This window comes from Callospermophilus lateralis, chromosome 9 (assembly GCF_048772815.1).
Source record: "Callospermophilus lateralis isolate mCalLat2 chromosome 9, mCalLat2.hap1, whole genome shotgun sequence".
Lineage (NCBI taxonomy): Eukaryota > Metazoa > Chordata > Mammalia > Rodentia > Sciuridae > Callospermophilus > Callospermophilus lateralis.
In genome coordinates this window covers 42,376,045-42,402,342 of record NC_135313.1, presented here as the reverse complement: position 1 = coordinate 42,402,342, position 26,298 = coordinate 42,376,045, and the positions used below count along the sequence as shown (strand labels likewise).

The window sequence follows — 26,298 nt, the reverse complement described above, 5'->3', positions numbered from 1 at the left end:
TCTTGACTCGAGAGATGGGTTTCATTTCAGCAGTGCAGTGTCCGTGTGGTGAGGGAGTTCAACTGCTCACTTGAAAGCTTCCTGACTCATGATTCTTGATGGAAAATATCCCTGGGCCTAGCACATACTCAGCTTCTATAAATGCTCCATGAATTGAATTTACCGCTTTTGACTCCTAAACATTTATTCCCGGGAGAATATTGCTTCATTGGGGTTATTTCAGAGTAGCTTCTTTTAGAATATAGTCTCTTGGCAGAAAGAGACCTCTGCTGATTTCACTTTCAGATTATGAAGCTTCTTCAACCTAAGAAGGAAGGTTGGTGTAGTGCCAGCCTATTTTTTTTTTTTTTCTAATCTTTGGTTTTAATTGTAGAGGGACAGAATGTCTTTGTTTTATTTGTTTATTTTTAAAGTGATGCTAAGGATCAAACCCAGTGCCTTACACATACTAGGCAAGCACTCTGCCACTGAACTACAACCCCTGCCCCAGCCTAATGTTTTTTATCATGAAAATCTCTGTAATGTAATAATACATGTGTTCCTTGTGTTTCTGGTGTGTCTAGGAAGTCTCAGAATTCTAAATTCTAGGCTCCTCATGAGACGTAATATCCATTCTCACCAAATGCATATCTCAGACTTGAGAAAATTTATTTTGAAAAGGCTATTTGTAAGCAAAGCTCATGTTCTCATCAGCATACATGATAACTGCAATGATACGATCTTTAGGGCAAAGTTTGGGTCTGAGCAAAATAGGCCATTTCCTGCCAGAATGTTACTCCTGGTCTTTGACAGGCCCTGAGAAATCCTATAATATTCTGGAAAAGATTCATTTCAGGCAGAGGAGTGGCATGGAGGCCACAGCCCTGAAAAGGGTTAGACTAATATTTAATCCCTGAAAAATAGAACTACAGTTGGAATACACTTGGGGAGCCCTGCAGGAGAAAGGGCGTGCTTAGGGAGGATGGGGAAGATGCTGCCCCCCACCCCTATCGCCCTGCTTTGTGTGGCAGTAGGACCAGGTCATAGGGTAAAGGGAACATGTAGCAGTTTGGAAAGAGCCTGGCATAATGCAGGGATGATAAACAGAACCCCAAAGTGAGTATGGGGCCCATACTCAGGAGGCTGGGGAAATAAGGGTGGACCTGGGTCTGTCACAGGGGCAGAAACTCCTGTAAAGGGAACAGGGCTCCACGTACCAGGCCATCACGTACGTGATGCTTCCCCCATGGTCCAGGGTCTGCTTCCTCCCAGCTCGCTTATCTTTGGGATCTGAAATCCCCAAGAGGAAGTAATTATTCATTTTGATAAACATGTTTAAGCTTCCACACATGTGTGAGGTACTGAGGATATGAATTTGTCTTTATGGATGCACAGCCTGGTATAGGAGCCAGACCACTACATAAATAACTTAAGAAGGGAGAGAAATGCGCCCCCCCCCCCAAAAAAAAAGGCAGGGACATGTTCTGGTTTTTCCGGTCATGCCAGTGTGATTGCTAATTGTACCATGGAGTGAGTGTGGGCAGTAAATGGTACAGCCCCCTGTGGAGAAGGTGTGAGGAAGCAGGACAGTGGATTGATGGACAGTCTTTGAAGGATGAATTTATTGCATGGATGAGGAATAGGATTCCAAGCCCAGGAAAGATTTTCCCAGTCAGAGGGAAGAATGTTGACCCAGCCTTCAGCATACATTATTTGAATGCCTACTGTATGCCAGACACTAGCGTAGCTACTGGGGATAAAATGGGAGGAAATCTTGGCTCCACTGGCTTACATTATAGCACAGAGAGAGACAACAACATGCAAGAGAAGTAAATGGAATAAATGATATTTTAGGTAGTGCCAAGTGCTTATGGAGAAGCGAAGGGAAGGGGCATGAGGGCGGTATGCTGTACTATTTGATTAGGGTAGCCAGGCAATGCCTTATTGAGACTGTGTAGTTCAGTGTCTTCCTTGAGGAGTAAGCGGGTGAGCCATGTGATGAGCTGGGAGAAAATGTTTTAGGCAGAGGGTATGGTAGATGTGAAGGTGTAGGGAGACAGAACAGCAGGGCCTATCGGAGATCTAAATTTGTGTGGTTCCCTGGGTGGAACACAGGGTGCATGCTAGGGAGTGGGAGGCGAGATAGAAGAGGAAGGCCAGGCCTGGGCAGGAAGAGCTTGTGTGCTCAGAATTTGTACTAAGCAGGCAGAAGGAGCTATAAGGTCAGCCTTGGAATTTGGACTGTTCGCTGAGGACACAGGGCAAGAGGGACTTATGAGCAGAAGGGACAAGGACAGAAAGCTTATCTGGGATGGGAGATATTTCCAAGGAAAACTCTAAGTGTTCTGTAACACAGTGGGTACCTGGAAGGGTGTGGTATGGTCTTGGAGTAGGGGGCTTCTTGCCTGCATCTCCCTGTTCAGTTACCACTGTGGTGAGGGTGGTTTGGTTGGACTGAGGAAGACGGTAGGCTTACATTCCCTAGGTTGGACCCCTTCTGCTTGTGCTCAGGCACTTGCTGTTTACAGTTTTCCATGTGTGCTTCTGAAGGGTTTCAGTTAAAATTTGATTCCCTTTTTGGTGTATGAGTTCACCATATAGTTGTTTTATTTTTAAGGTAATTATTAACTCATGCTCAGCTGCCCCTGGCTCTGAGCTCATGGGCTGTATTGCTTTGATCAAAACTTCCTCTTAAGGTGTTTATGGCTTGGGAAGCAAATCAGACCCACTAGGTACTGCCCCCCACCCCGTTTTCTGCATTTAAGAGTTATTGGTTATACCTGTATTTATTTTTAGGGAAGCACGGGTTTTTAAGTTCTGTTTTCTCATTCCTTTCAATTTAAATTTCAGCATCGAGACATTGACTGCTGTCATCAGTTTCCTTGGATTTCCCTTTTGCCCTTTTGCCATAGATGTGTGTTTTCTAATATCATTTCTGACACCAAGTGTATGGTTTTTGTTAACACTAACAACTTCTCCAACACTAAGTGGATGTCTAACTGGTCACCACCTGCAACACTAACTATGCGGTGTTAACACAGGCTTCACGGGTCAGAGGCTCCCTCCCACTTCAGATGCTGGCCACAGATGGAGTGCCCTGGCTACTCACATTTCCATTCCGACAACCATAAATTCAAGGGTTTCAGTTTTGAGAATTGGTTAGAATAACTCACAGAACACTTAACATCTAAAGGACACAAGGCAGGAACAGTCACATGAAAGAGAGGCGTAGGCCACATCTGGGGGTGGGGTGGGTATAAAGCTTGCACACCCTCTAGGTGTGCCACCCCCCTAGCGCATCAGTGTGTTCATCCACCAGGACTCCCTTCTGGTAAGTGAACGTGTTCACCTTCTAGTCATAGGCTTAGGCTTTCTGGTGAACACCTCCATCCTGAAGATACCTAGAGGCTTCATGATGAGTCACCTTGTTAGCCTAACCTCAGGTATGGGTGAAACGGGCCTTTTCATGAATAATAAAGACACTCCTATTACTCAGGAAATTCCAAAGGCTTTAAGGGCTCTGTGCTGGGAATCTGAAACAAGGTTCATACATGTGCATGCATTTTTTTTTCTTTTTTTAAAATTTATATATAATAGCAGAATGCATTACAATTCTTATTACATATATAGAGCTCAATTTTTCATATCTCTCGTTGTGTACATAGTATACTCACACTGTGCATATGTTTTTCATGAGTCGTCTTAGAAAGCTTGACCTGAATGCCTGAATGTTAGCTTCATTTGAAGCTAGGGTCATATTGAACTGTCTATATGGTATCTTAGAAACCCAAATTACTGGGCCACCTTTTCCCAAACATATCTAGAGGTGATTCAACAACTCAGTAAACATTTTGAATGTTATGAAGACTAGGCTGTGCAGCTCCCATCTCAGCCAGCTCCTGCGTGTGTGCAGGGACCCCACCCACTCCACCCCTACTCCTCAAGGCCTGCTCTCCCCTCTCTACTACATTATCAACTTTTTTTTCTGCCTCTCCCACTCCCACCAACATACACATTACATTATTTCTCTTGAATCCAGTTTCCCAGCTATCACCCTGCTTGTGTGTTTACCTGTATTAAAAAACTGTGATAAAGTTGGGTGCACTTATTTTTCCCAATTTATCTCCTTTGATAACAGTAAAGTCACTGTTATCAAGCAATCATTTTCCCATTTCACTAAAACAGTTCTTTTCAAGATCATCCTTGTTGCCCACTGGTCAATTTTGAATCCTCCTCTTCCTTTAATTATCAGTGATGTTTGACACCGTGACCAGCTCCTTGGCTTTGTGGCCTCCATACTGTTCTGTTTCCCCACCCTGAGGGCTGCCTCCTCTTCACCCTGCACAGGAGGTGCCTCTTATGCTTGAGTTGACACATTCCAGGGCTTGGCTCTGTCTTTTCCTTTTCTCCTCTGTAGGCACCTCTTCCGTGAGCCTTGTGAGCGTTGAATGCCCTTGGTGTGCTGGTGGTCTCCAGCTGGAGCTGCAGGAGACTCAGCCACATTTTTGACATCTCCCTGGATATCACATGACATGGCACACACACTTCAGCATGCTTCAGGCCAGACTCAGGATCTCCCTGCTCCTTCTCTTTTCCTGGCCTTGGGAGTGGCAGCACCACCCTTGGGTTACTCACTCTATAAACCTTTTCTTCCCCTTCTCCCACCCCACACCCATTCCAGCATCAGGTATGATCCCGGCCTGACCTTCCCTTGCTACCTCCACTGCCACAGTGGTTGTCCTTTGCCTCCTACCTGGCCTCTTTGCTTCTGCTCTACTGATGTCTCCTCCTCATCCCTCTCACCTCCCGGTCATCTTTTCTTTGACAGAGTTGGTACAGTTGTCTAGAGCCATCTTTTTCAGAGGTGCCTGCCAGATTGCTTTCCTTTGCTGCTCAGAAACCTGTAGTGGCTTCTGTGTGGTCTGCCAAGCTCCACTTGATCTGGACTGTGGTCCCCTCTCTGCCTGCATTTCTTACTTCCTGGCACCTTGCTCCAGCCACACTGGTTTCCTTGCTGCTACTAGGATGTGTCATATGCTCCTGGCGCCACCCCTCCCCCCAGGGCTGGCATGGTTTCCTGCCTCAGTCAGGAGATGTCTCAGTTGTCAGGGAAACCTCTGAAAACACTACCTAAGGTAGCAGTCCCTACCCCAGTCACTCATTACTCCTAGACTACTTTTCTTCACAGCCTTTGTCATGACCTGGCATTGCACTGTGTGGTCATTTGTTTCTGTTTACCTCCTGCCTTGAGTGTTATCTCCGTGAGGACAGGGCTTTGTTTCACATGTCCATAGATCTACAACATGCCTGGCATGATGCAACCACTCCATAAAGTCTTTGGCTGCACAAATGAATGAATTTGGGGGCTGTTGATTTGAAACTGTGTAGAAGACATGGCCTCTCCCTTTAAGGAGCTTTTGTGGGGGTGGGGTATGGCTAAACAAGACTGTCATTTTTTAAAAATATTTCTTTTTAGTTGTCAGTAGACTTTATTTATTTATATGTGGTGCTGAGAATCAAACCCAGAGCTTCACACATGCTAGGCAAACCCTCTACCACTGAGCCACAACCCCAGCGCAAGCCTATCATTTTAATGTAACAGCATGCAGTCATCCCTGGGTTCATCCATGGGAAATTGGTTCCAGGACCCTCTCAGGATACCCAAATCCACCTGTTCCTTATATTAAAGGGTGTAGCATTTGCATATAAGCCACACAATCCTCCAGTTTTCTTTGGATCATCTCTTATTTATAATACCAATACAAATGCCATGTAAATTTTTGTGATATACTATATCACTTAGGGAATAGTGATAAGAAAAATAGTTTGTACATGTTCAGTACAATTTTATTTTCTAGTAATTTCAATCTGCAGTTCCATTGAATCCACAGATGGGGAACCTGATGACACAGAGGTCCGATGGTGCTTGCAAAGGCAAGAAATAAGTTGGAAGCACAGAAAAATTGGGGGGTTTAGAGATTCTGAAGGTGCCACCTGCGGTGAGTCTTGAAGAAGGAGTTTCTGAAACAGGTGGCCATTGTAGTGTAATAACTAGCTATATGGAATGTACATGAAAAGACAAGTTTTGGCTATGGCACAATAGACCAAGGTGTTAGAAAAGGGAAAAGGTAATTGAATTGAAATGATAGCTACATGTAGAAGTAATTTCTAATTTTATTAAAACTTCCAAATACCAGTCTGCTTGAGTCATCAGGAGGATTGAAGGATTAGGAACGTTATTCCAAAGTAATGGGAGGGGAGTTTGGATAAAGCTATTACTTAAAATTACAAGCTTATGTGTCTGGAAAAATTACCATCTTGCATTTCAGTCACCAACTGGAAAAATTCTTCAGACTTGTTAAAAATACCTAAATGTCCATGTGTGTAAATTCAATGTTTTAATGAATGAGTGATGAATGATTGAATGTTGGAATAACTTATAAGTATAAACAGATGTTAATTCATCTATGTTTTATAACAAAACCTCCAGTTGCTATTAGTGATGAATCATAATGTTATTCAGGAGGGGGAACATTTCATACAAACATTTCAACCTTTATCAACTTACACAAAGTATGTCTATTCTTTTCCGTGTGGAACCCTCCCCTTTGAATAATAAGGTTCAACATCTTGATGCATGGGTGGTCAACTTGAGATCTGAATAGAATATCCTACATTACAATAGGAATATCCCAAGCCTTATAGGTGGCTTAGCCCAATTTCACAGAAATTTAGCAATAAAGTAATAAATTAGTACGTATTCTACTATTCTTCCCCCTTCAGTCTTTCTCAACATTAAAAAGTTGGAAAACATCTGGATACAGGGAAGATCTGGATGATTTGCATGATGAATTTCTTTGGGAAGTGCATAAGACTTAAGATTGGAGGGGTCCATTCCCACTTCCTTCTTCCATATTTTTATGAAACATGGGTTGACAAAGACTCTTGAATGTTTCCTTAGGAATTGCTCTGTTAGTTTCTAAGCCATTGCTTCGGTTGCTTTCAAGAGACATATTCGCTTACTCATATACTCTACCTCGCATTTGGCCACAAAATGTTGCTGCTGCTTCTATGTGTATTTATAATTGACTTGGCTATTATTAGTAGTAGAGGCTTATGCATAGTTTGCTCATAGAAGTAGTACTTTGGATAGAAACCAACATTCAAAATGGAAGTGTCATCTAAGGTTTACAGAGATATGTTAACAAAAATTGCAGTAGAAGATGTTAAAGATAAATTATAAAATGGACACGTGTTACTAAATATGATTACATGATGTGGCTGAGTCATGGCTCTGGTTGCTCATTACCTGGAACCCAACTACAAGGAAGGAGGAAGTGTGGAAACGTTTATGGGTATTTGCTGGGCATTCTTCTTAAAACAAATAGAAAATGGCATATAATGCTTTGAACATTTGCTTCCTTTTCGTGGCATGACTTTCACTATAGTGGTGTCATGTGATGGCCAATGCTGCCTGGTCTTGCAGGCATAGTTTAGGGAACATGAATGAATTTTAAGACTTGAAAATCTTTGCTGTGCTCTGTATCTAAGGACTTTACCTTTTCTTATAGATGGCATTGATCTTGAATAACCTTTTAAATTAAAATCAGTCCTAAGTAAAAATTCTAGCTGTGAAAATAGAGAAGTTGAGTTTGGAAGTTTATAGCCAGCTTTCACTTGTAAGTTTTACTTGACTTGGCCTCTTCTTACCTGCTGTTTCTTTCAACCCCCCCTCCCCGTTTCTGTTGACACTCACTCCCCTCTTCCCCATGTGCCTAAACCTTGCTCATCTTTCATGTTGTACCAAGACTACTTGTTGGTCCTGTCACATTTTGTTCATCCCATGGATTGTATCCTGTCATATGGTAGCTTATTATATACTCTCTCATATTTTATTGTTACCTGTTTAAGTATTGGGTTTCCATAGGAGTAAATATCTTTAAGCAAGGACGTAGCATTATGCTTATTTGTTGCCTTAAGATTGGTTGTCTTGAAATCTACTCAATATGTTTGCTTATCTGTAGCTGACTTTGGGTAGCACTATTTTAATGTATTGGGTACATTATAAAATAAATAAGAACAGGAAATGAAACATTTTTTAAAAAAATGATGAATAAAGAAATGTGAACAGAAATTCTAGTATTTTATATTCATGATCCAGGGACTCATCTTGGGCATTCTGTGTCATACCTATACCTCATTTTACAGGCCTAGTGTTAAGTATACAGTAGGTCCTCAGGAAATATTTATTTTTAGTGTTCAGCTATTCTTTGGTGACTGCTAATTAGTGTTTGTGATCTAATAAGCAAATATGTAGTAAATGTATTAGAATAAGGTAGGGCTCTGGTTGGGTAACGAGCAAGTCTTACCATGGCAAAGGTTGTTTCTTGCTAATGGCACATTCTAAGGGAGTCACTCGGCTTTCCTCAGACTCTCCTCCATGTGGCATCTCAGATATCCAGGTTATTTTATCTTGTCTCGTCATCTGGGCACAATGGCTTTATCTTGTCTCATCATCTGGGCACATGGCTTTCAAGATCATGGTGGAAGGTGAAGAGAGAGCTTAGTCAGGCCATGTTCACTGGCCATTGCATAGTCACAGGGGCCCAGCCCAACTGTGAAGGAAGCTGGGAAGTGTGTCTTGCCTTGTGCCCCGGTAGGGGGAATTGGAGTGGAACTTGGTAGGTATATTACATCATCTCCTGTCTCCTTGATAATTTCAGTAGTGTGGTTACCATTGGATAATTCAACTCATGGCTACTATGTAAAGCAAGCTTATGCATGAACTTAAACATGAGTTTAGCAGTATAACTTTAAAAGATAGTCCTCTTAAGTTATTTCAGATATTTTTTTTTCTTACAATATGTAATCACAATATATTTCTATATTTCCATTTTAATCTCATTTGAATGCATTTCTATAGAAGTAAAACTGTTCATCCATTTCTAACGTTTCTACTGTTATTCCTTTTCTAATTACTGCTCAGCACAGACACTGCTAACTTATTGGTTTGTTATTAGTAAAAGCTTTTAATAGTATCATATTTAGTTGCTATTATTTATGGAACTACTTAGAATTATGTGATATTTGAAGATGTGTCTAAATGCTTGATAGTTTTTACAAAAGATCTATCTTTGGTTCAGTTCCCCTGTTATTTATTTTCTTGGAACTAGTATATATATTAGGATTTTAGAAAACTAGATACTGATCTCTTCCGTATTGATCACATATTCATCTGTTGGGGATTTTGGCAAAATGATTCTAACCAGCTTTGAAACTTAAGCCAGTGCAATGTTAATTTTTTTGGATCTAGCTCTTCCCAGATGGGTGGTGAATAAAAGTCAATTTCCTCTACGTTCAGGAGTTTAAGAGTTGTGTTTAAGGCCAACTTTAATTAAATTTTCTTTTCCAAATATGGATGTAGTTAGAGGGGGAAGGTGAAGAAGTAAAAATTTTTAGAAAAATTTGATCTTTTTTTTTCCAATAAAGGAGAAAAAAAAAAAAAGCTAGGCATGGGACCTATAATCCCAGCACTTAGGTGACCAAGAGATCACTTGAGGCCAGGACTTTGAGACTAGCCTGGCAACATAGTGAGACCTTGTCTCAAAATAAACAAACAAACATGAATAAATACATGTGAAGGATATTGGATATTTGCAGGAGAGGTGGGGAGGTTTTACGTAGTTAATCAGTGGGTTAGGGGATAAAGCATAGAATTAGGACTATACAGATAATTTAAGTAGATACTGAGTCCATCCAATAGCCATGCATTAAGGCTCCCTGTTTCCATAAATGAGTCAGGGAAATAAGTTTTGGATGCTACCTTTGACTTGGTGCTATAATTTTTAAACTATAGTCTTTTTATTCTAGTAATCCTGTGCATGTCTGTTTGCACACTGAAGATTTTCCTAGGTTTGTTAATAGTTTTGAATGTTACACTTGTAAGTAAATCAATGAAAATTTTCTGGGAAATTGTCTTTGCTATGCTTATAAGGGGCTTGTATGTCCATCCTCTACCATCTCCCCTTCCTCCCCCAAACATGGATTTTAGTCATACCAATTGCATTATTTGTCTTGACTAATTATTCTGTCCCTTAACATTCATAATCAACTGGAGGTAACTTACCATTTTATAGTTGATATAATAAGAATTAATAACTTTGAAAAGCCAGAGTAAAGGGACCCTAAAAAATAGATGATACCCACGTGAAAATTAAGACTGTGATGCCCTTCCTCTCTTGTTTTTGAACTTGAACTTTTCATTTCCTGGTAGGCAAAGTAAAAAGGGAAATATGATCAGTTATAAAGTTATTTTTGCATATGAGATCAAAGCACACTGCTTGCTCAAGAGAAGCACAGTTTTCCTTGCTGGTTAAGTTTTAAAGAGAGCTCTCTTATGGGACTTAGAATATGACAGATACCATCATGAACAACATCTCCCAAAACTTCCCTGCAGGGAATACTGCATTTTATATAGCAGCTTCGTAGGTCAAAGTGAAACAGAGGACATAACACCAAAGTACTAGAACCACTGCAGAATTCCCTCAGAAGCTGTGGGAAAGGAGGAAAGGCATGAAGCCAAGCTGATTCCAGGGTGCATCCAAGAATGAGACTCACTGGTACAATTGCCTGGCTTATCGATGTCTTGACTTGATTGAAGAAAACAAGGATAAGAAGATTATAGTTTTTCCTTCAGGTGCCTCCTAATTCTGTGAGGGTTTTTTTATGTTTTTTTTTTTTTTTTTTTTAGGATAAATAAATTCTTTTTTTTTTTTTTTTTTTAGCAAAGCTCTTGACATATCATATTTCATACATTAGATTCAAGTGGGTTATCTGTATTTGGGGTAAAAATGGGAGTTCATTTCCCTTTCTTATAATTGGGCTTAGATTAAAAGGGGTCTTCAGATCATTGGAAGTTATATTCTGTGGTAAGGGCCTATAGTATCCGTACTCTATTACTAATAAAAGATCCTTAATTTTATTTGTTTGTTTGTTTGTTTATTTATTTTCGAGATGGGGCTTAGCCAGGCTGTCCTCAAACTCCTGGGCCCAAGGGATTCTTCTGCCCCAATCATCCTGAGTACCTGGGACTACAGATGTGCCACCACCACACTTGGCTCAGATGTAAAATACAACGAGTAATAGGCTGTGTCAGTTTTGGAAGCTGCAAAGGCTTTTTTGAAATTGATGGCCTCTTATGTCTGTGGGTCGTAAGGCATATGACAAATACAAATTTCTCTAGACTGGAACTGTTGATGGTGGTGATCCAGCAGCTAACTAGGCATAATCCTGGTTGCCCCTCTTTGGGCTGGGGAGCTTTGGCAGAGATTGTTTTCTCAATCAGTAGGTATTTGACGTATACATAATTAAAGAGAGCAATTGTGTGTTTCTTTTTTTATTATTAAGCCACAAGGTAGGAACCATTGACAGAGTCATTTTAGGAGTTAAATTCCCTAGTTAACTGTTCATGAAAATTGAAGGGAATTCTCTCTTTAGTAAGTATTCAGTTCTGAAACCTCCAAAGATAGGGTCCGTCTCCCCACCCCCTGTAAATCTCTGCAGATTTTCTCCTTTATTACTAAGCCTATTATTGGCATATAGAAAACTCTAGTGAGGGTCTTCTGGTACTTGCTGGGACATACCACTAAGTTGGTTGGATTCAACAGCATATCAGATCTAGGAAGACCTAGGAGTAAGGAACAGAGGGTTGTCACTGCAGCTTTTCTAGGCCACCTCTTAGGGACTCAGGATATAAAGATTTAATGTATTGGAGTTTTTTTTGTTTTTTTGTTTTTGTTTGTTTGTTTGTTTTAAAGAGAGAGTGAGGGGGAGAGAGAGAGAGAATTTTAATATTTATTTTTTAGTTATTGGCGGACACAACATCTTTGTTTTGTATGCGGTGCTGAGGATCGAACCTGGGCCGCACCAGTGCCACGCGAGCGTGCTACTGCTTGAGCCACATCCCCAGCCCCGTATTGGAGTTTTTGAAAATCCATTCTCTATCCATAAATTTTGAGTACCCCACTCTGTAAGTCTCATTAATTTTCTTGGTGCAAAAAATACCTCTTCAGAACATCAATACAGAAACTCTAACCCTTCTTTAATAGAGAAGGTCTATTGCTGAGAATAGGTGGAAGTGGACTATGATGGGTACTCTTGAGGACTGATAAGAGAGGCCCTTGAACCCGAGCCTTATTTTCATTTGCATGTCCCCTGACATACTGGGCACAGTTGCTAGTAGATTATAGGCACTCAATAAATACTGGCTACAGAACTCAAGAAGAAAATTAGGATAAAAGTGATCATTTGCTCAAGGGGAACCTGGAGAAGTGATTGTTTTTTTGGAGAGGGCATGTCAGCTGGGAACTATAGGAAGGGTAACAACAAGATTACTCTCATTTGCCAGATCTGAAGGTGACTCTAATTGCCTTTGTTCCCTAGTTCAAGAATCAGCAGGATCCTAAAACTTCACTGGTATAAATGTATCTATACTTTGACCACCTTTAAAAAGTGGGTTTTGGGCTGGAGTTGTGGCTCAGTGGTAGAGCGCTTGCCTAGCACATGTGAGGCACTGGGTTCAATCCTCAGCACCACATATAAACAAATGAAGGTCCATCAATAGCTAATAAAAATATAAAAAAAAAAATAAAAAGTGGGTTTTATGTGACTCTTGGCCTCTGTCTTCAAATAGAATTTTTTGTACGCTAGCATTAGGGAAAATTGCCGAATCCTAAGAAATTTACCTAAATAAAGAATTTAGCTAAAGAGTTTAAAATCGAAGCCACTTCTTTTAAAACTTTCTTCTTTTGAGTATTTTAAACCCGGAGAGGTCTTTCTTTTTAAACAAATGAATGTGTACCTACATATGTACACTTAAATAATGTTTCTTTGGATTTCTCCTTTATTTGGTTATTTGTAAAATCACCAAAATTGGTAAGCAAACATAGACTTTGAAAATGTCATAAATTAATTTGATTGATTTTTTTTTTTTTTTACTTGCTTGAAATGAGGGAGGACAATGTTAGGATTCATTTTAGCAATATATTCTGAGCATATACCACGTGTCAGGCATCGTGCTAGACACTCGGATGGAGCATTGTAACTCGTTTGCTCACACTTAAGTCTGTCACACTTATTAGATCAAGGGTACAGGCCAGGGACTCCTAGAATGAGGTGACAGGCAAGAAGTTCACCAGAGATGAACCTGGAAAGATGGTTGGCTGGTTCTGGCAAGGGCTCTGCTTCTTTGTAAACTTTACACACAGGTTGGGAAATGAACCTTCTTAAGATAGGCTTCTGTCTAAGGGCAGCTTGCCTGGTTTTGACCTTCTTAGGTGACCAGAAATTGGTCTGGATATACCGAAAGGCAGCTTTCTTATTGAAGATGTAAACTTGCATTGAGCTTTATATCCTGTGTTGAAAACATGGACAGATTCTGTGCATAGCTTCGTCTCCAGAGAGCCTCTGGGTGTAAGGTTGCTTATCCAACATGTCTCTCTCCCCTACACTGGGAGGACTGTTGCTGGCTTTCAGGCTTTTCTTTATTCTAAAATTCTTAGTTTAAGTGGGTAAGTTGTTGCTCAAAAATTTGGTTGTCTTTGTGGCCACGGTCTTTTATCAAATGCCTTTCCCCTACCGATGTATAGTGATAAATGTCACTACCTACTTCTAGATTCAAGTGCTTCTGTCTTTCAAATATATATATACCCTATATATGGTATTTCTACTCATTCATTTTCTTTGGTTACTTTGCAGGCATATTTATATGACTTAAAAAACCTTCAAGTGGATGATTAGACTACTCCAAATTTGGATTCCTTTTGGAGCTGCACTTGCTATGTAAAGGACCCATGCTAGAGTTATTTGAAACCCTTTGTATTCATAGCAGTTTCTGTGTATAGGCCTTCAGTCTTGCCCAAGCAGCAGTGTAGCTTAAAGTGTCTCTGTTTACCCATCCCCTGTTTCCAGTCTCAGCCAGGCTCTGCCAGGGAGGGCTGGAGAACCAGGGAAACTTGGAGGAAGGAACAACCTTCTAGGGTATTCCAGGGTAACTCCAGTAAGGAGGGGAAGGAGGGCAAGGAAGGGGGCCTACAGACTGAGTTGCATATAATGCATTTGGTTTAATAATTTCTAGGTGGCCAATTTGAAGCCATTTTAGCTCAAAAAAAAAAAAAAACAACAACCTAAAAAATAGTAACTAGTAACCAAATAATGTTCAGAACAGAGCTGGCATCTTGACCTTCCCTTACCTTAGCGTTGAAGCCCCTTCCCTAGTGTGGGGACTAGGACACTGGGGTAAGGGAGGGAATGGAAGTGAGATCCCCTTGCAATAGGAGGGTTTTTCTCTTGCATAAGGAGAAGCCGTTCCATGGTCCTACGTTGACCACACTTGGTCCTCTTGAAGAAAGCTATCAGTCACTCTAGGCCAGGAGCCTGTAGGTTCTCTGAGGGGACTTCTTTCTTGAGGGTCTGAATCCCAATCCTCTGATTTTTTTCCCCTCAAGTAATTGATTTTGTCTTTAAAAGACAGACATGGATTTGGCTCTGTCATAATTAAACTTACTTGTTTCCTATTTGTAAACTTAGAGGAAGAATTTCTACTTTTTTGTGTGTATGTCGTGAATTTGCAAGCCTTATTTCAATAGGTGTATAGTAAAACATGGGTGTGGGGGAAGGGAGCCACTGGGCCACCTTAGGATCCCTGCAGTCCAGTCCAGACTGCCTAGAAAAGCCTCAGACGTGCTGCTAACACTTCTTGCTGTGCCTAAGCAAAACAAATACTTTCCACATAACATCAGAGTGCTCCTTAGAACTGTAGCTTTGGGGGGACAAAACTGATTCAACCTTGCTTTGAGCTCTAACAAATTTTATTGCAGAAGTACCTAAAAGCCAGAAGTTAAATCTGGCCACAATGGGGACAAAATTGGGAATGGAGGAAGAGCTGTGGCAATGCCTGTGTATTTTGAAAGCGTTGCTTCAAGTTGGCTTGTGTAGGATGTCTTGCTTGGGAATAGAAAACCCCAATAAGAGATTACTGAAGGCCAGAATTGAGGGACTCAGCTAAGTCAACGTCAGAGCTGATGATGGGGGAAGGGGTGGATTTGAAAGGTATGAGATGGCCTGGAAGAAAGAAGAAAAACAAAATTTTTATGGGGAAAAAAAAAGTTTTTTTTTTTTTCCTCAGCCAGTTTTTCTTTCATGCTTTTGAGTAAGTTTGTTATTTTCAGTTAGCCACAGAGATCAAATGACTTGTCCTCACATAATTAAATTAACACCTAGTTGGATCACAATAATGAGTTCAAACTGCCACTGGAGTCTATAGAGGTGATATCCTTTGTATTCCTTTGCCTGATAAATATTTCCAGAATGTTTCCTCCTTTACAGTATTTCGATATGAATTTAGCTGTTAACCAGGAAGACTCAGCATTGTTCTTATTATTTTTCCAATTCATTTTCCGTTCTCTGCAAAAATGTATGCAAACCCAGACACTGTGGTGTAGACACAGTGGTCTGTGTATTTATATATGTACATTACATGCATCTGTTTATTCAGGCATCTCATTTATATTTGTTTATGTAATTGAATTTTGTAGCCACTCTGTGAAATGGCTGCTGATCTGGTTCTACCAAATGTTAATAGCTTTGTGACCTTGATTTTATAATATAAACGCACAAGTTTAGCTCTTTTATTGAGTCCCTGCTGCATTTCAGGTACTGTACAGGGAACTTTATACCCATCCCTTGGACAGTCCCTTGAGGCTTTAAAACAAAGCTTTAAGTTGATAACCTTTCACTACTACACTCCCTTTCCTTTGTGTATTGTTTGTTTTTTAACCAAAACGTAAGTCCTTGGGTTTTGAGTTTAAATGCCATTTCTACCCCATGCCTCTGTGATAACTTGACCAGATCTCTCTCTCTGCACCTCTGTAGTACCTGGCAGCACACCAGGTCTCTAGCACAGTGTTTTCCGTTGTGGATGGCCCTCCTGTGTCCTGTCCTACCGAGATGAAGCTGTGATGCCTGCATCATTGTATCCTGTATACCTGGCAGGTGCCCCAGACTATCAGTTAGATGATGTACAGCAGTTTTCATGTGAATATTGTAAACTTGAAAGGTTGGTTTTACTGTAAAATCTAACTATTTCAGCTGTGGATGTGAAGTATGTTAGAATGTGTATTTCAGAGTTAGAGCAAAAGACATTGTTAAGGGGCTGGGATTGTGGCTTGGGTTCAATTCTCAGCTACTACATAAAAATAAATAAAATAAAGATCCATTGACAACTAAAAAAATATTTTTAAAAAGAGACACTGTTAAACAAAATTCTTGAGGTCAAAGGATCTCTGAAATTCAGGAGTTTATTGAACCATTACAGATGCTAGCCAGAAAAAGACCCACCCTGAGACAAGTTTCCAGAGCTACTAACAGCAAGGCTGTAGGGTTGGAGGTGTCTGCTGGACCCGGAAGCCAAGAACATTTTTATAATGAGAATTCAGGGAAGGAAAGCATAAATTGTTTGCATTGAGTCTACACTGGCTGTAGATAAGAGGGGTGGAGGGATGCAAATCGGGGAATGTTGGTAGAAGAACAGTCCATTAGGAGAGGTGCTCATTGCTTCCAGACTGGTTGGGGTTGTAAGCAGGATGTACTGGTGCCTGGTGGTTCAGTCCACCTGGGATTTGAGCAAAGGCTTCAACATTTGTTGAGGAATGTGGAATAGTTTTTTGTTGGTTTGAATCTCAGTCATTAACTGATTTATTTCCCTTATCTCTCTTCCCCTCTATCCTGGCCCTTCGGGCATCTCAGAATTTTTCTATAATCAACACAGAAAGAGGCTTCCCAAGTGGCGCTGTAGGGAACATCAGTGAAAAATATTAGCACTCTAAGAACTTGAAATCGTTCTTTTCACTTTTATGAGTAAATCTTTATGTTCAGCACAGTCCTACAGGTGATTCAAAAGTGTTTTAGAGTAACTTCTCCTGGGATAAGTATTTCTCGGATTTTAGGTGCTTGTAATAAAGTCATAAAAATTGATTCTAAAATTAATTGAAATGAGACATTGTGAAAAAAAGAAGTTTGAAATATTTGTGTTGCATTTACTTTGAACTAGAAAAGCTTCTTGTAGACTCTGCAATTACTTTAATGAGAGTCGGGTAATAAAAGATGATTGTTAGAATTCTTTTGTTGGAAGAGATACTAAAAATACCTTGAGTCCTTACTGAGTTTGAATTAAAAGCCCCAATTGTCTCTTTGTTCTTTTCCAAGATCAGGTGTTGGTTAATTTTTGTACAGGGGAAATAACCTAATTTCCTCACTGCTTCCTCCCAGCCTCCATCCTCACATATGCTTTTGCGGTTAAGATTTTGCAATTTTCTGTGATGTATTTTTCTCAGTAGAAATCATCCCCCCCCCCGCCCCGCCCTTTTCTGAATGTCTTTAGAAGTTTGCTGATGTATTTATTACCTTCTCCCACCTCCCTTTCTTGGGGGACTTGAGTGTCTTTCCTTGAGATCATAAGCTTCTAGAGGCAGATGGTCTCCATCATGATCCTTAGAGCCCTGCAAGGTGAGTCCTGCCTCTTCCCTCATAGATGTTGCTGAACACCCTTGGGAACCCTGCCTTTCTGAATGAGAGGGCTGCCCTGCCTCCACACCCTTCCACCTTAGTTAAGGGATTGTCTGGGAGATAGAAGCATTCCTGAGATAGGTTCTGTAGTGACAAGGACTGATAAAGACAGGATAGGTCCTGTAGTGACAAGGACTGATAAAGACCGGGAGTTGGTCTTTGCTTTGGACCTCTTGCCAAGCCCCAGCAGGATCCTGCTAGCATGAAGGCTTTGCCCCTGTGCTGGTTTGTTCCAGTTTAAGGGCATTTCTAGGTACTGTTTTCTCTGAAGCAGTTGAAGTTTTCAGCAGGAAGTCCTCAGCAGCATAGGGATTATTAGTGGATTCCAAAGAGCAGCTTCCAGGGCCTGAAGACAGATGTTTCCTCCTTATTGCTTTCATATCTTAAACCCAGTTTTTTCCTTCCTGGGAAAATTTAGTCTCCCTAAACCTCTTATCTGCTTCCTAACCCCTGTCTCCAATACCTGGCCTTTGCAGTCCACCCTCAGCCCCATCCACCTCCATGTCAGTCCTGCAGAAGGAAAGGTGTTTATTCTGTTGGGTGATTTTCAGCCAGTCTGTTGGGTCTGGGCAAACGAGGGGGTCTTCATTATGTGGTCCAGCCTGTGGGGCTTAAAGAATTTGGATATGTCCCTAGCTGCTTCATCATGAGAAGATTATAACCTTAAGGTTTAAATTGTTTTCTGCAACTATCTTGTGAACTTTTGAAAATAAAGATCTTTTCTTATTTAATCTAATGCTGACGTAAAAGAATTTCTTGTCCAATTATGTAGGATTACTATTTTTCCTTGAAACATTATAACACATATGTTTTACAATTTTTTTTTTTTGATACCAGGGATTAAATTCAGGGATACTCAATCACTGAGCCCCAGCCCTAACCCTTTTTTGTATTTTATTTAGAAACAGGGTCTCACTGAGTTGCTTAGCTCCTTGTTGTTGCTTAGGCTGGCTTTGAACTCTTAATTCTCCTGCCTCAGCCTCCTGAGCCACTGGGATTACAGGCATGTGCCTCTATGCCTGGTTTTTTACAATGCTTTTTATATACATAGAACATTCGCTGCGATTTTTGTCCTCTTAGTGGTTACATTTGATTGTCAAGATTAAAATACATTTTTGAGTGATCCAATAAAAAATAGTGAGAGACCTGATATGCATGAAGTTGACCCAGGCCGTCTGTGAATCAGATCTGTGGCAGGGAAAGTCTATTTTTTGAAAACCAGTAAGGTTGTAAAGAATTAAGAAACATTTTGTGCCTGTTTATCATGTCCTGTTTCAAAGCCTGACTTTTAAACTTTTATTTGATGCTTTACTATTGTCATTACAGAACAGATGTCATCTTAAAATGATTCATCTCAGTGAAACTTTTTCTATGTGTAGCCAATAGAAACAGGCCATTTCCTGTTCTGTAGCCGAAAGAAAGCAATAGGGCTATTTCTGTTTAGGATATAAGAGTGTTTATGAACTTAGAAACTAAATGTTCATAAAATATTCCTATAAAGTGATAGATAATTTTAAAGACAAATCTTACCTGTACTTGCTGTCATATATCATGGTATAACTTCTTTCTTATTTTGGAATGGCAAGTAGGAATTTGTTTTTAGTTTAGATGTATAAAAGAGAAGTAAAGTGTTCTCTGACCCATCAATGTTTTGCATGGTACGTTTTAAGTGTAGCTTTTATAGGTAGCACACAATTTAATCTTTTTGGGGGGCCGGGGGAGGTACTAGGGATTGAACTCAGGGGCACTCAACCACTGAGCCACATCCCCAGCTTCACTTTGTATTTTATTTGGAGACAGGGTCTCACTGAGTTGCTTAGCACTTCACTATTGCTAAGACTGGCTTTGAACTTGAAATTCTCCTGCCTCCACTTCCTGAGCCACTGGGATATAGGCGTGCACCACCGCGCCTGGCTTGAATCTTATTTTTAATACCCATTACAATATGCCATGCCTTTTAGTTGGGAATATTTTGTCCATTAACATTTAATGTTTAATCACATTTAATTCATGTGATTGACTTAGTTTACCATTTAATTATTTTCTGATTTCCTCCTTTTTTCCTGCCCTCTTTTGGCTTATTATTATTTTTTATTTCACAATTTCATGTATTTTTTCCCCCACTATTTGGCTGTATAACTTTGTGCTGCTACTTTGTGGTTGTTCTATATACCATAAATATTGTACCATTTTATATAAAATGTAGAAATTATTCCAGCTGATTATAGGTCCATATACCATTCATTTATTCCCAGTCTCAAGAATGTTTTCACAGTCTTTCCTTTTAACGTTATAGTGTATGTTTTGCCTGTTTATTTTGAAAAGAGCTTCCTTTTGTTCTCTGTCTTCTCATGCTCTTAAGCTTGGATAGTTAGGAATGCTTATAAGTGTTATGGCTTTGAGGAAATACCTGTATTATGTAAATAAGTTAATTTATTATGTTTTTACTGGCATGGGACAAGAGCACAGTTATGCTTTCCAGGGTAAAAAAAATAATGTCAAAAACTTACTTTCCCTGAAGTTTTCCTTTAAGATATGATAGGATGCGTGTCTGGAGGAAGAACACTGATTTAACAAGGTGATATTTTCCAGGTTAAGCAACCATTTCTGAATAACCAGTTTGAGACCATTGTAGATATAAAGAATTCGGCAAAATATTTGACCAGCAAGGCCAACGTGGTGACTTGCCTTAAAAAACAAAATTTAAAAATTCCTCCAGGTTTCTTCTTTTCCATCTCGTCTGTTTCCTTCTTGTGGACTCCCTAAGCCCTTGATTCATTTTAATATGAGGTTAGAGTTATGGAACACATGGAGATTAGCCATTAAAAAAAAAAACAAAACAATTTTTGGGTTGCTTAGTTTAGAAACACTTAGTGTTTGGGGCTGATCCAGAGCTAGAAAGGGAAAGAAATAGTTGAGATTTATAGATCTCAGTTGTAGGTTCAGATTTTGAGACTGAGCTATTTCAGTTCAATCAAGAGGATTGAATTCAGGAGAGGAGTTTCCCTGGTGTGATTCGAAAATGCACCAGGATTCAGGATTGAATGCAACAGAGCGCCATTTTGAAGAAAAATCCTTGAAATGCAAAGGTAGAGACAGTTATTGACGTTCAGGGGTTCCCTGAGACAAATTTTGTTCTGGTACATGTACTGTGAACTAAGTAAAAGTCCTAAGAATGGAGGAGGCATGCTTTGAAGAATGCATTCTCAAGTGACTCACCAGGGAAAGGCTGGAGAACCTGAAACGTGGGGCAAGGCTTGGGAGAGCAGAGGACTGAGGTAGTGGTGGCAGTGTGTTGGGTTTCACGGACGTCTTTTGGTTCTTACGCTTGGGGTGAACAAACTGAGAAAGGAAATGGCAGGGTGGGGAGCATGGAGTTTTGGAAAAGAAGCCCTGCCATTGCCCCTGATGACCACGAACGCAGAACCACTGTGATTAACACTCTGAACCGAAATAAGATGGAAGAGGAAGTAAGCAGCAGCTGGGCTGTGTTGAACGTGCAACCCAGCATTCCACCCTGATGGAAAATAACAGATGAACCCCCAACCTCAGTGATAGATACAGCTGTTGGGAAACTTGCAGTGAACATACTTGGTGCTGGGATTCTTGACTCTCCATGAACAGCTGGGTAGCTGCTCTGGAAGCAAAGGGGAGCTGTGTGGAAATGTCGGGCCTGCCCCTATTGTTCTTGGAGCTCAAGGAGAGGACAGAAGAAGCTGGTAAAACCACGTTCTTGATGTGGTGGGTCAGAAACCATGCTCACCCCCCTTACGTTATCGTCATTGTATTATAATTCACCATTCATTTCTGTGTGTGGTAAATAACAATGCTGACATGGTCACAAAATAATGAGAAGCATATGGGTCACAACTGGTTTTAACTAAAAACTTCTCTTAAGATTTATTTAGGTTCCTTAATTATAGAGAGGTTTGGAGGACTGGCATGTGGTTTCAGTTTACAGTTATAAATGTTGGCCTTGGGGATGGGTATGTGCTAACGTTGCCAGAGAGGAAGACGAACGGGGCTTGTGTTCTCTTCAGGGCCCTCTACCTGGTCTTAAAAAAAAGAAAAATCTGTGTTTGTAGGCAGTAAGTGTGATGACACATTTATACTGTACTTGAGATGAGTGTGTCAGTAGTACAAACAAACTTTTTCAGGCTGAAATATTTTCATTGGTAAAGTGTCATGTCAGTTCAAAGTCATTGGCTATTGAAAGCCTTGAACGAATAAGTACCTCTTTTAGCCTTTGTCTTATTAAGTTAAGATTATACTCTCCATTAGATGAATCAGCCCTGTCTTTATGGACAGGGATACATGGATAGAGTTCACCCTCTGGGTCCATGGATTCATCCAACCTTTTTTTTTTTTTCAAAGGTGAGCATCTTTTAAAAAAAAAAAAAAAAAAAAAATTTATTTTTTAGATGTAGATGGACGCAACACAATGCCTTTATTTTTATGTGGTGCTGAGGATCGAACCTGGCTCCCGCCCGTGCTAGGCAAGTGCTCTACCACTGAGCCACAATCCTAGCCCTGATTCAGCCAATCTTGAGGTCAAAAATATTAGGGAAGAAAATGGCATCTGTACTGAACATGTATGCACTTTCTTGCCATTATTCCCTAAGCAATAAAGTATCAACAACCGTTAGCATAGCATTTACATTGTTAGGTATTATAAGTTGTCTAGAGATGCTTTAAACTATTTAGTAGGATAAGCTTATGTTGTATGCAAATACTATACCAATTTATATAAAGGACTTGATCATTTGCAGTTTTTGTTATCCAGGAGGAGTGGAGTAGATGGGTAGGGGAAGGTGCTTGAACCAATTCCCTGTGGGTGACTACATCTTTTTTGGACAAACAAAAAATAAGCTAGTTCAGCTTAGGTGTTTTAGCTTGCAGTAGATCCATGGAGGGTCATTTGATGATCTCTTGTGTGTGTTATGTGGTTACTCAGTTTTGAAGTCATTTTCCATTACTGTGGATCTAGTAATGGTGTACAAAGATAAACTGCAGTCCTAGGAGGACTTTAATTCAAAGGCCTGAATTAAACAGTCCATGGTGTATGATCCATACATATATTCCATAAATATGTATGATTGGAAAACTTTACTTGCATTTGCCAAAGTGTGCTTTCCTGCATGGCTTAACAAAGATGATAATGGAAGTGGCATCTCTGAATTATTGTTTGCAAGTTGGAGGAGTGGGAGGAGAGGAAGGCTAATTAAGATATGTAAGCAAAGCTTTCCTTGCCTGCACGAAGCCCATAGGAGAACTGAATCTTCAGTGTTTACTGTTCTTCACAGAGCTCACTCCAGTGCTGGCTTTGCCCCTGCTTGGAGAAAATCCACCCATTCATTCATTTGTTTCTTGGTATTGATTATGGTTTAGGCTAATAGTGCTGTGAATGGAACCTTGATAGAAAGCCCCTAATCCACTAGAAGCTTCTCTTTCTGGTAGGGGATAGAAGCATGGTTCTGTAACTAATTATGATACACAGAGGTGTTCTGACATTCATTCTGGGCTTTGTACTTTTTAAAGCACCTCCATATACTTCTGTTTATTCTGCTAAAGTGGCTGATAAGAAACAAGTTCTGCCAGGGTAAGTGATTTGCTGGAGGTCACATAGGTGGGGAGGTACAGATCTGGGACCCAAGAGTCACATCTGAGATGTTTTCTGCCTCATCTTCTGCTTCCCTACCATCCTCCTTGTGTGGTGGTTCACAAGGTGGGTGCTTGCTTCTGCCCTGGGAATCAGAGAATGCTAGAGAAGACTGAGAACGCTGAGCTGCCTTGGGTCTCAAGCATGGCTGTGGTTTTATAGAGAATGGTTTGAAAGGCTTTGAGATCCTGAAGGAGTCAGGGGTACACTGTTCAAATGAGCAAGCTAGAGTAACCTGTTGCTTAAAAACAACATTAAAAAATATGTTTAGAATCTATTTATTACATGTGCAGGGACATAGGCTCATTGATGTGAAGGTTACAAAACAAGGCTCAGGGTAACTGTCTTTTAGGCTCTTACCGAAATCCAGCTGGAGGATAAGGTATGCTAACAAATCATTGTAAGAGAACACGTGCGACGGGGAAGAATGTAGTTCCTAGTATTTCTGGGTTCAAGTTAGCAAGTACCCTCCTGAGAAAGGGATCATGGGCTTCTCCGGTTACCTGTCAGGATGATTTTTCCTTGAGATGCCTGACATTTACTTTGAAGAGCTTTGTTGAATATTAAATTCCATTATGAACATAAGGATATCTCCCCCTCCCTCAGCTTCTGGCACATGGGAGGTATTTACTAGATATAATGCGTCCACACACCTTCAGAAGAAAAGTGGTGGGGAAAGCCCTGTGTGGTCTAGATGGCCAGATATGACCTCTCCCTGCATCCTGGTTCTTCACCAGTCTCCCTCCCTCTCAGGCTCCCCTGTCTTCCTGCGAGTTAGCCCAAATGCAGAGGTGCTGAATGCCAGTGAAGAAGAGCCGGGATCAGTTCTGGCTCCACTGTGTCATACTGCCAGTGTGACCCTGGCAAATTATGTTCTTGCTTTGTGCTACTTTTGTGAGATTTAAAGCGATTAAGCATAAAGGACTTGGGGACAATTCTAATACATGGTAAATGTTGCTGTTCTTAGTTCTAATGACTTTCTAATCTAGCTACTCTCCTGTTTACAGTCCTGCAGTGTGGCTCCATGTGACTCTATTGTTCTTAATTTGGAATCTGCCTGTCTATCTCGACAGCTCATCTCTCATCCCTCTACCTTATGTTCTGCCTTCCAGCACAATGGAACTGCTCATAAATGCTCTCCCTGACCTGTCTCCATCTTATCATCATATTTTAGACCTTTGTTTGTGCCCAGCTAATGCTTTTCTTTTGCTACTGGGAATTGAACCCAGGGGAGCTTTTCCAATGAGCTACATCCTCAGTCCTTTTTTATTTTTTGAGACAGGGTCTTGTTAAGTTTTTGAGGGTCTTGCTAAATTGCTGGGGCTGCACTCAAGCTTGCGATCCTCCTGCCTTAGCTTCCAAGTTGCTGATGTTATGGCAGTGCACCACCATGCCGGGCATTGCCGATTAATTCTGTAGGACCACCTTTTTTCTACCTCTTGAAGGTTCTTTTTCCTCCAGGTTCTACCCCCTGAGGTCCTTGCCTCGTTTTACACTGCTTTGCTTGTCTTTATTGGGCTCAAAGTCTTGGCTAGATATTTCCTATTAATTACTCATGTGCTTTTGACTGAGAACTCATAAAAGAGGCTGAATGCTGATTAATCACCACATTTTCGGCTTGTTCTTGATGCATAGTAGACTCTCAGTAAGTGCTTGTGAACAAATGAATTAAAGGAAGATCTATTGTAAATACATTATCCATATTGTTAGAAGTATTTTTCAAATAGCTAGGGGGATCAAAACTTATTAGTACATTTCGAAGAAGGAGAGGTCAGCAAGAGGACTGGCCTTCTTCCTTGGTGAGGTGCCCTTTGTCATTGGTAATCAGAGTGAGGAACTGAGGAGCCTAGGACTGGACAAGAACCACAACAAATCCAATAGTGCCTGATGGGTCTCAAGAGATTGCATTTATTGTAAATGTAGTAGCTTCGTGACGGAAATGCCACAGAGATGATACTATGTTCCAAGTCCTGTTCCTCCTGTGTTGAAGATTGAACACCTGAGAAACACAAAGGGCAAGAGCAAAAAGTTTTATTTAAAGGATGGAACAGAGAAGGTCTAAAGTTGGCGCCTGAGGGAGTGGGGGTGTCTTGCCCCTTTTATAGGTTTTAGATTTCCTTTGTTCTCATGCCCCCTCCTCTCATCCTTCCTACATGACCAAAAGATGGAGTGATCCAAGGGTGGGAATGAAACTGCTGGGGGGGGGGGTACAGGCAGGAAGGGAGCCACCCAGGGGCCACTCATTAAGGACTCCTTGTAGGGAGGAACAATTCTCTGGAGATGGGTAACCTTGGCAACAGGTTGGAGGAGGGGGAAGTGCTCTGGAGGTATTAGCATTTTATTTCCTTTTGAATCAGCCCAATCCATCTTCCTGACCCCGTCATTCATTACCTACCCTGACTGTCCTTTTCCCCCCTCCTCCCATTATCTTTCCATTCCCATATATTGGTCGTTTCCTCACTATATTGAAACTCTAGTGTGTTGCCTGGAAAGTTCTCAACATTATTCAGTTGTAGACATGGGGCATAATGTTTTCTCCTTGGTTCTCTGAATTACCTAGACTTTAATAAAAAGATTCATCAGTATAGCATGGAGGGTAAATAAAACCCACCTATAGGGTCCAGTAAATCAGTGCCATTTTGGTTTAACAGAGAATGCATGGGAAAGGGTAACATGGGCCACAAAGAATGCATTTCCTGACTTGTTTCAAGAATTTGGAGGAAATAAAATGTGATGTCTTGGCTTACTCTCTAAAGCATGTTGGAGTGGCCCTTTAAAGAATCCAGAGTTACATCTGATAAAGTGTTCTAATGAGCTGAATTCTAAGGACTTTTTTCCATTTTCCCTGCAGCTTCGCCCTGTCAGATGAAGCATACAGATCCCTCCGAGATCAAGATAAAGATCAATGCATTCTCATTACAGGGGAGAGTGGAGCAGGAAAAACAGGTGAGGCCACCACCAAACAACCTGACCTTCTCAGTGGAAGGTCAACACTGTGCTCAGTAACTACAGTGGAGAGGGCATGTAGGGCCTCCTCA

At 40.7% G+C, this 26,298-nt stretch overlaps 1 protein-coding gene across 3 annotated transcripts in view; it reads left to right on the top strand.

Moving 5' to 3' along the window:
* Myo1b (myosin IB) overlaps positions 1-26,298 on the top strand; it is a 174,532-nt gene that overhangs the window by 57,405 nt on the left and 90,829 nt on the right. For all 3 annotated transcript variants that reach the window (XM_076866621.2, XM_076866620.2, XM_076866619.2), the window contains exon 4: positions 26,112-26,206. In XM_076866621.2, coding sequence (XP_076722736.2) covers positions 26,112-26,206 — 95 coding nt within the window. The remainder of the gene's footprint in view (positions 1-26,111; positions 26,207-26,298) is intronic.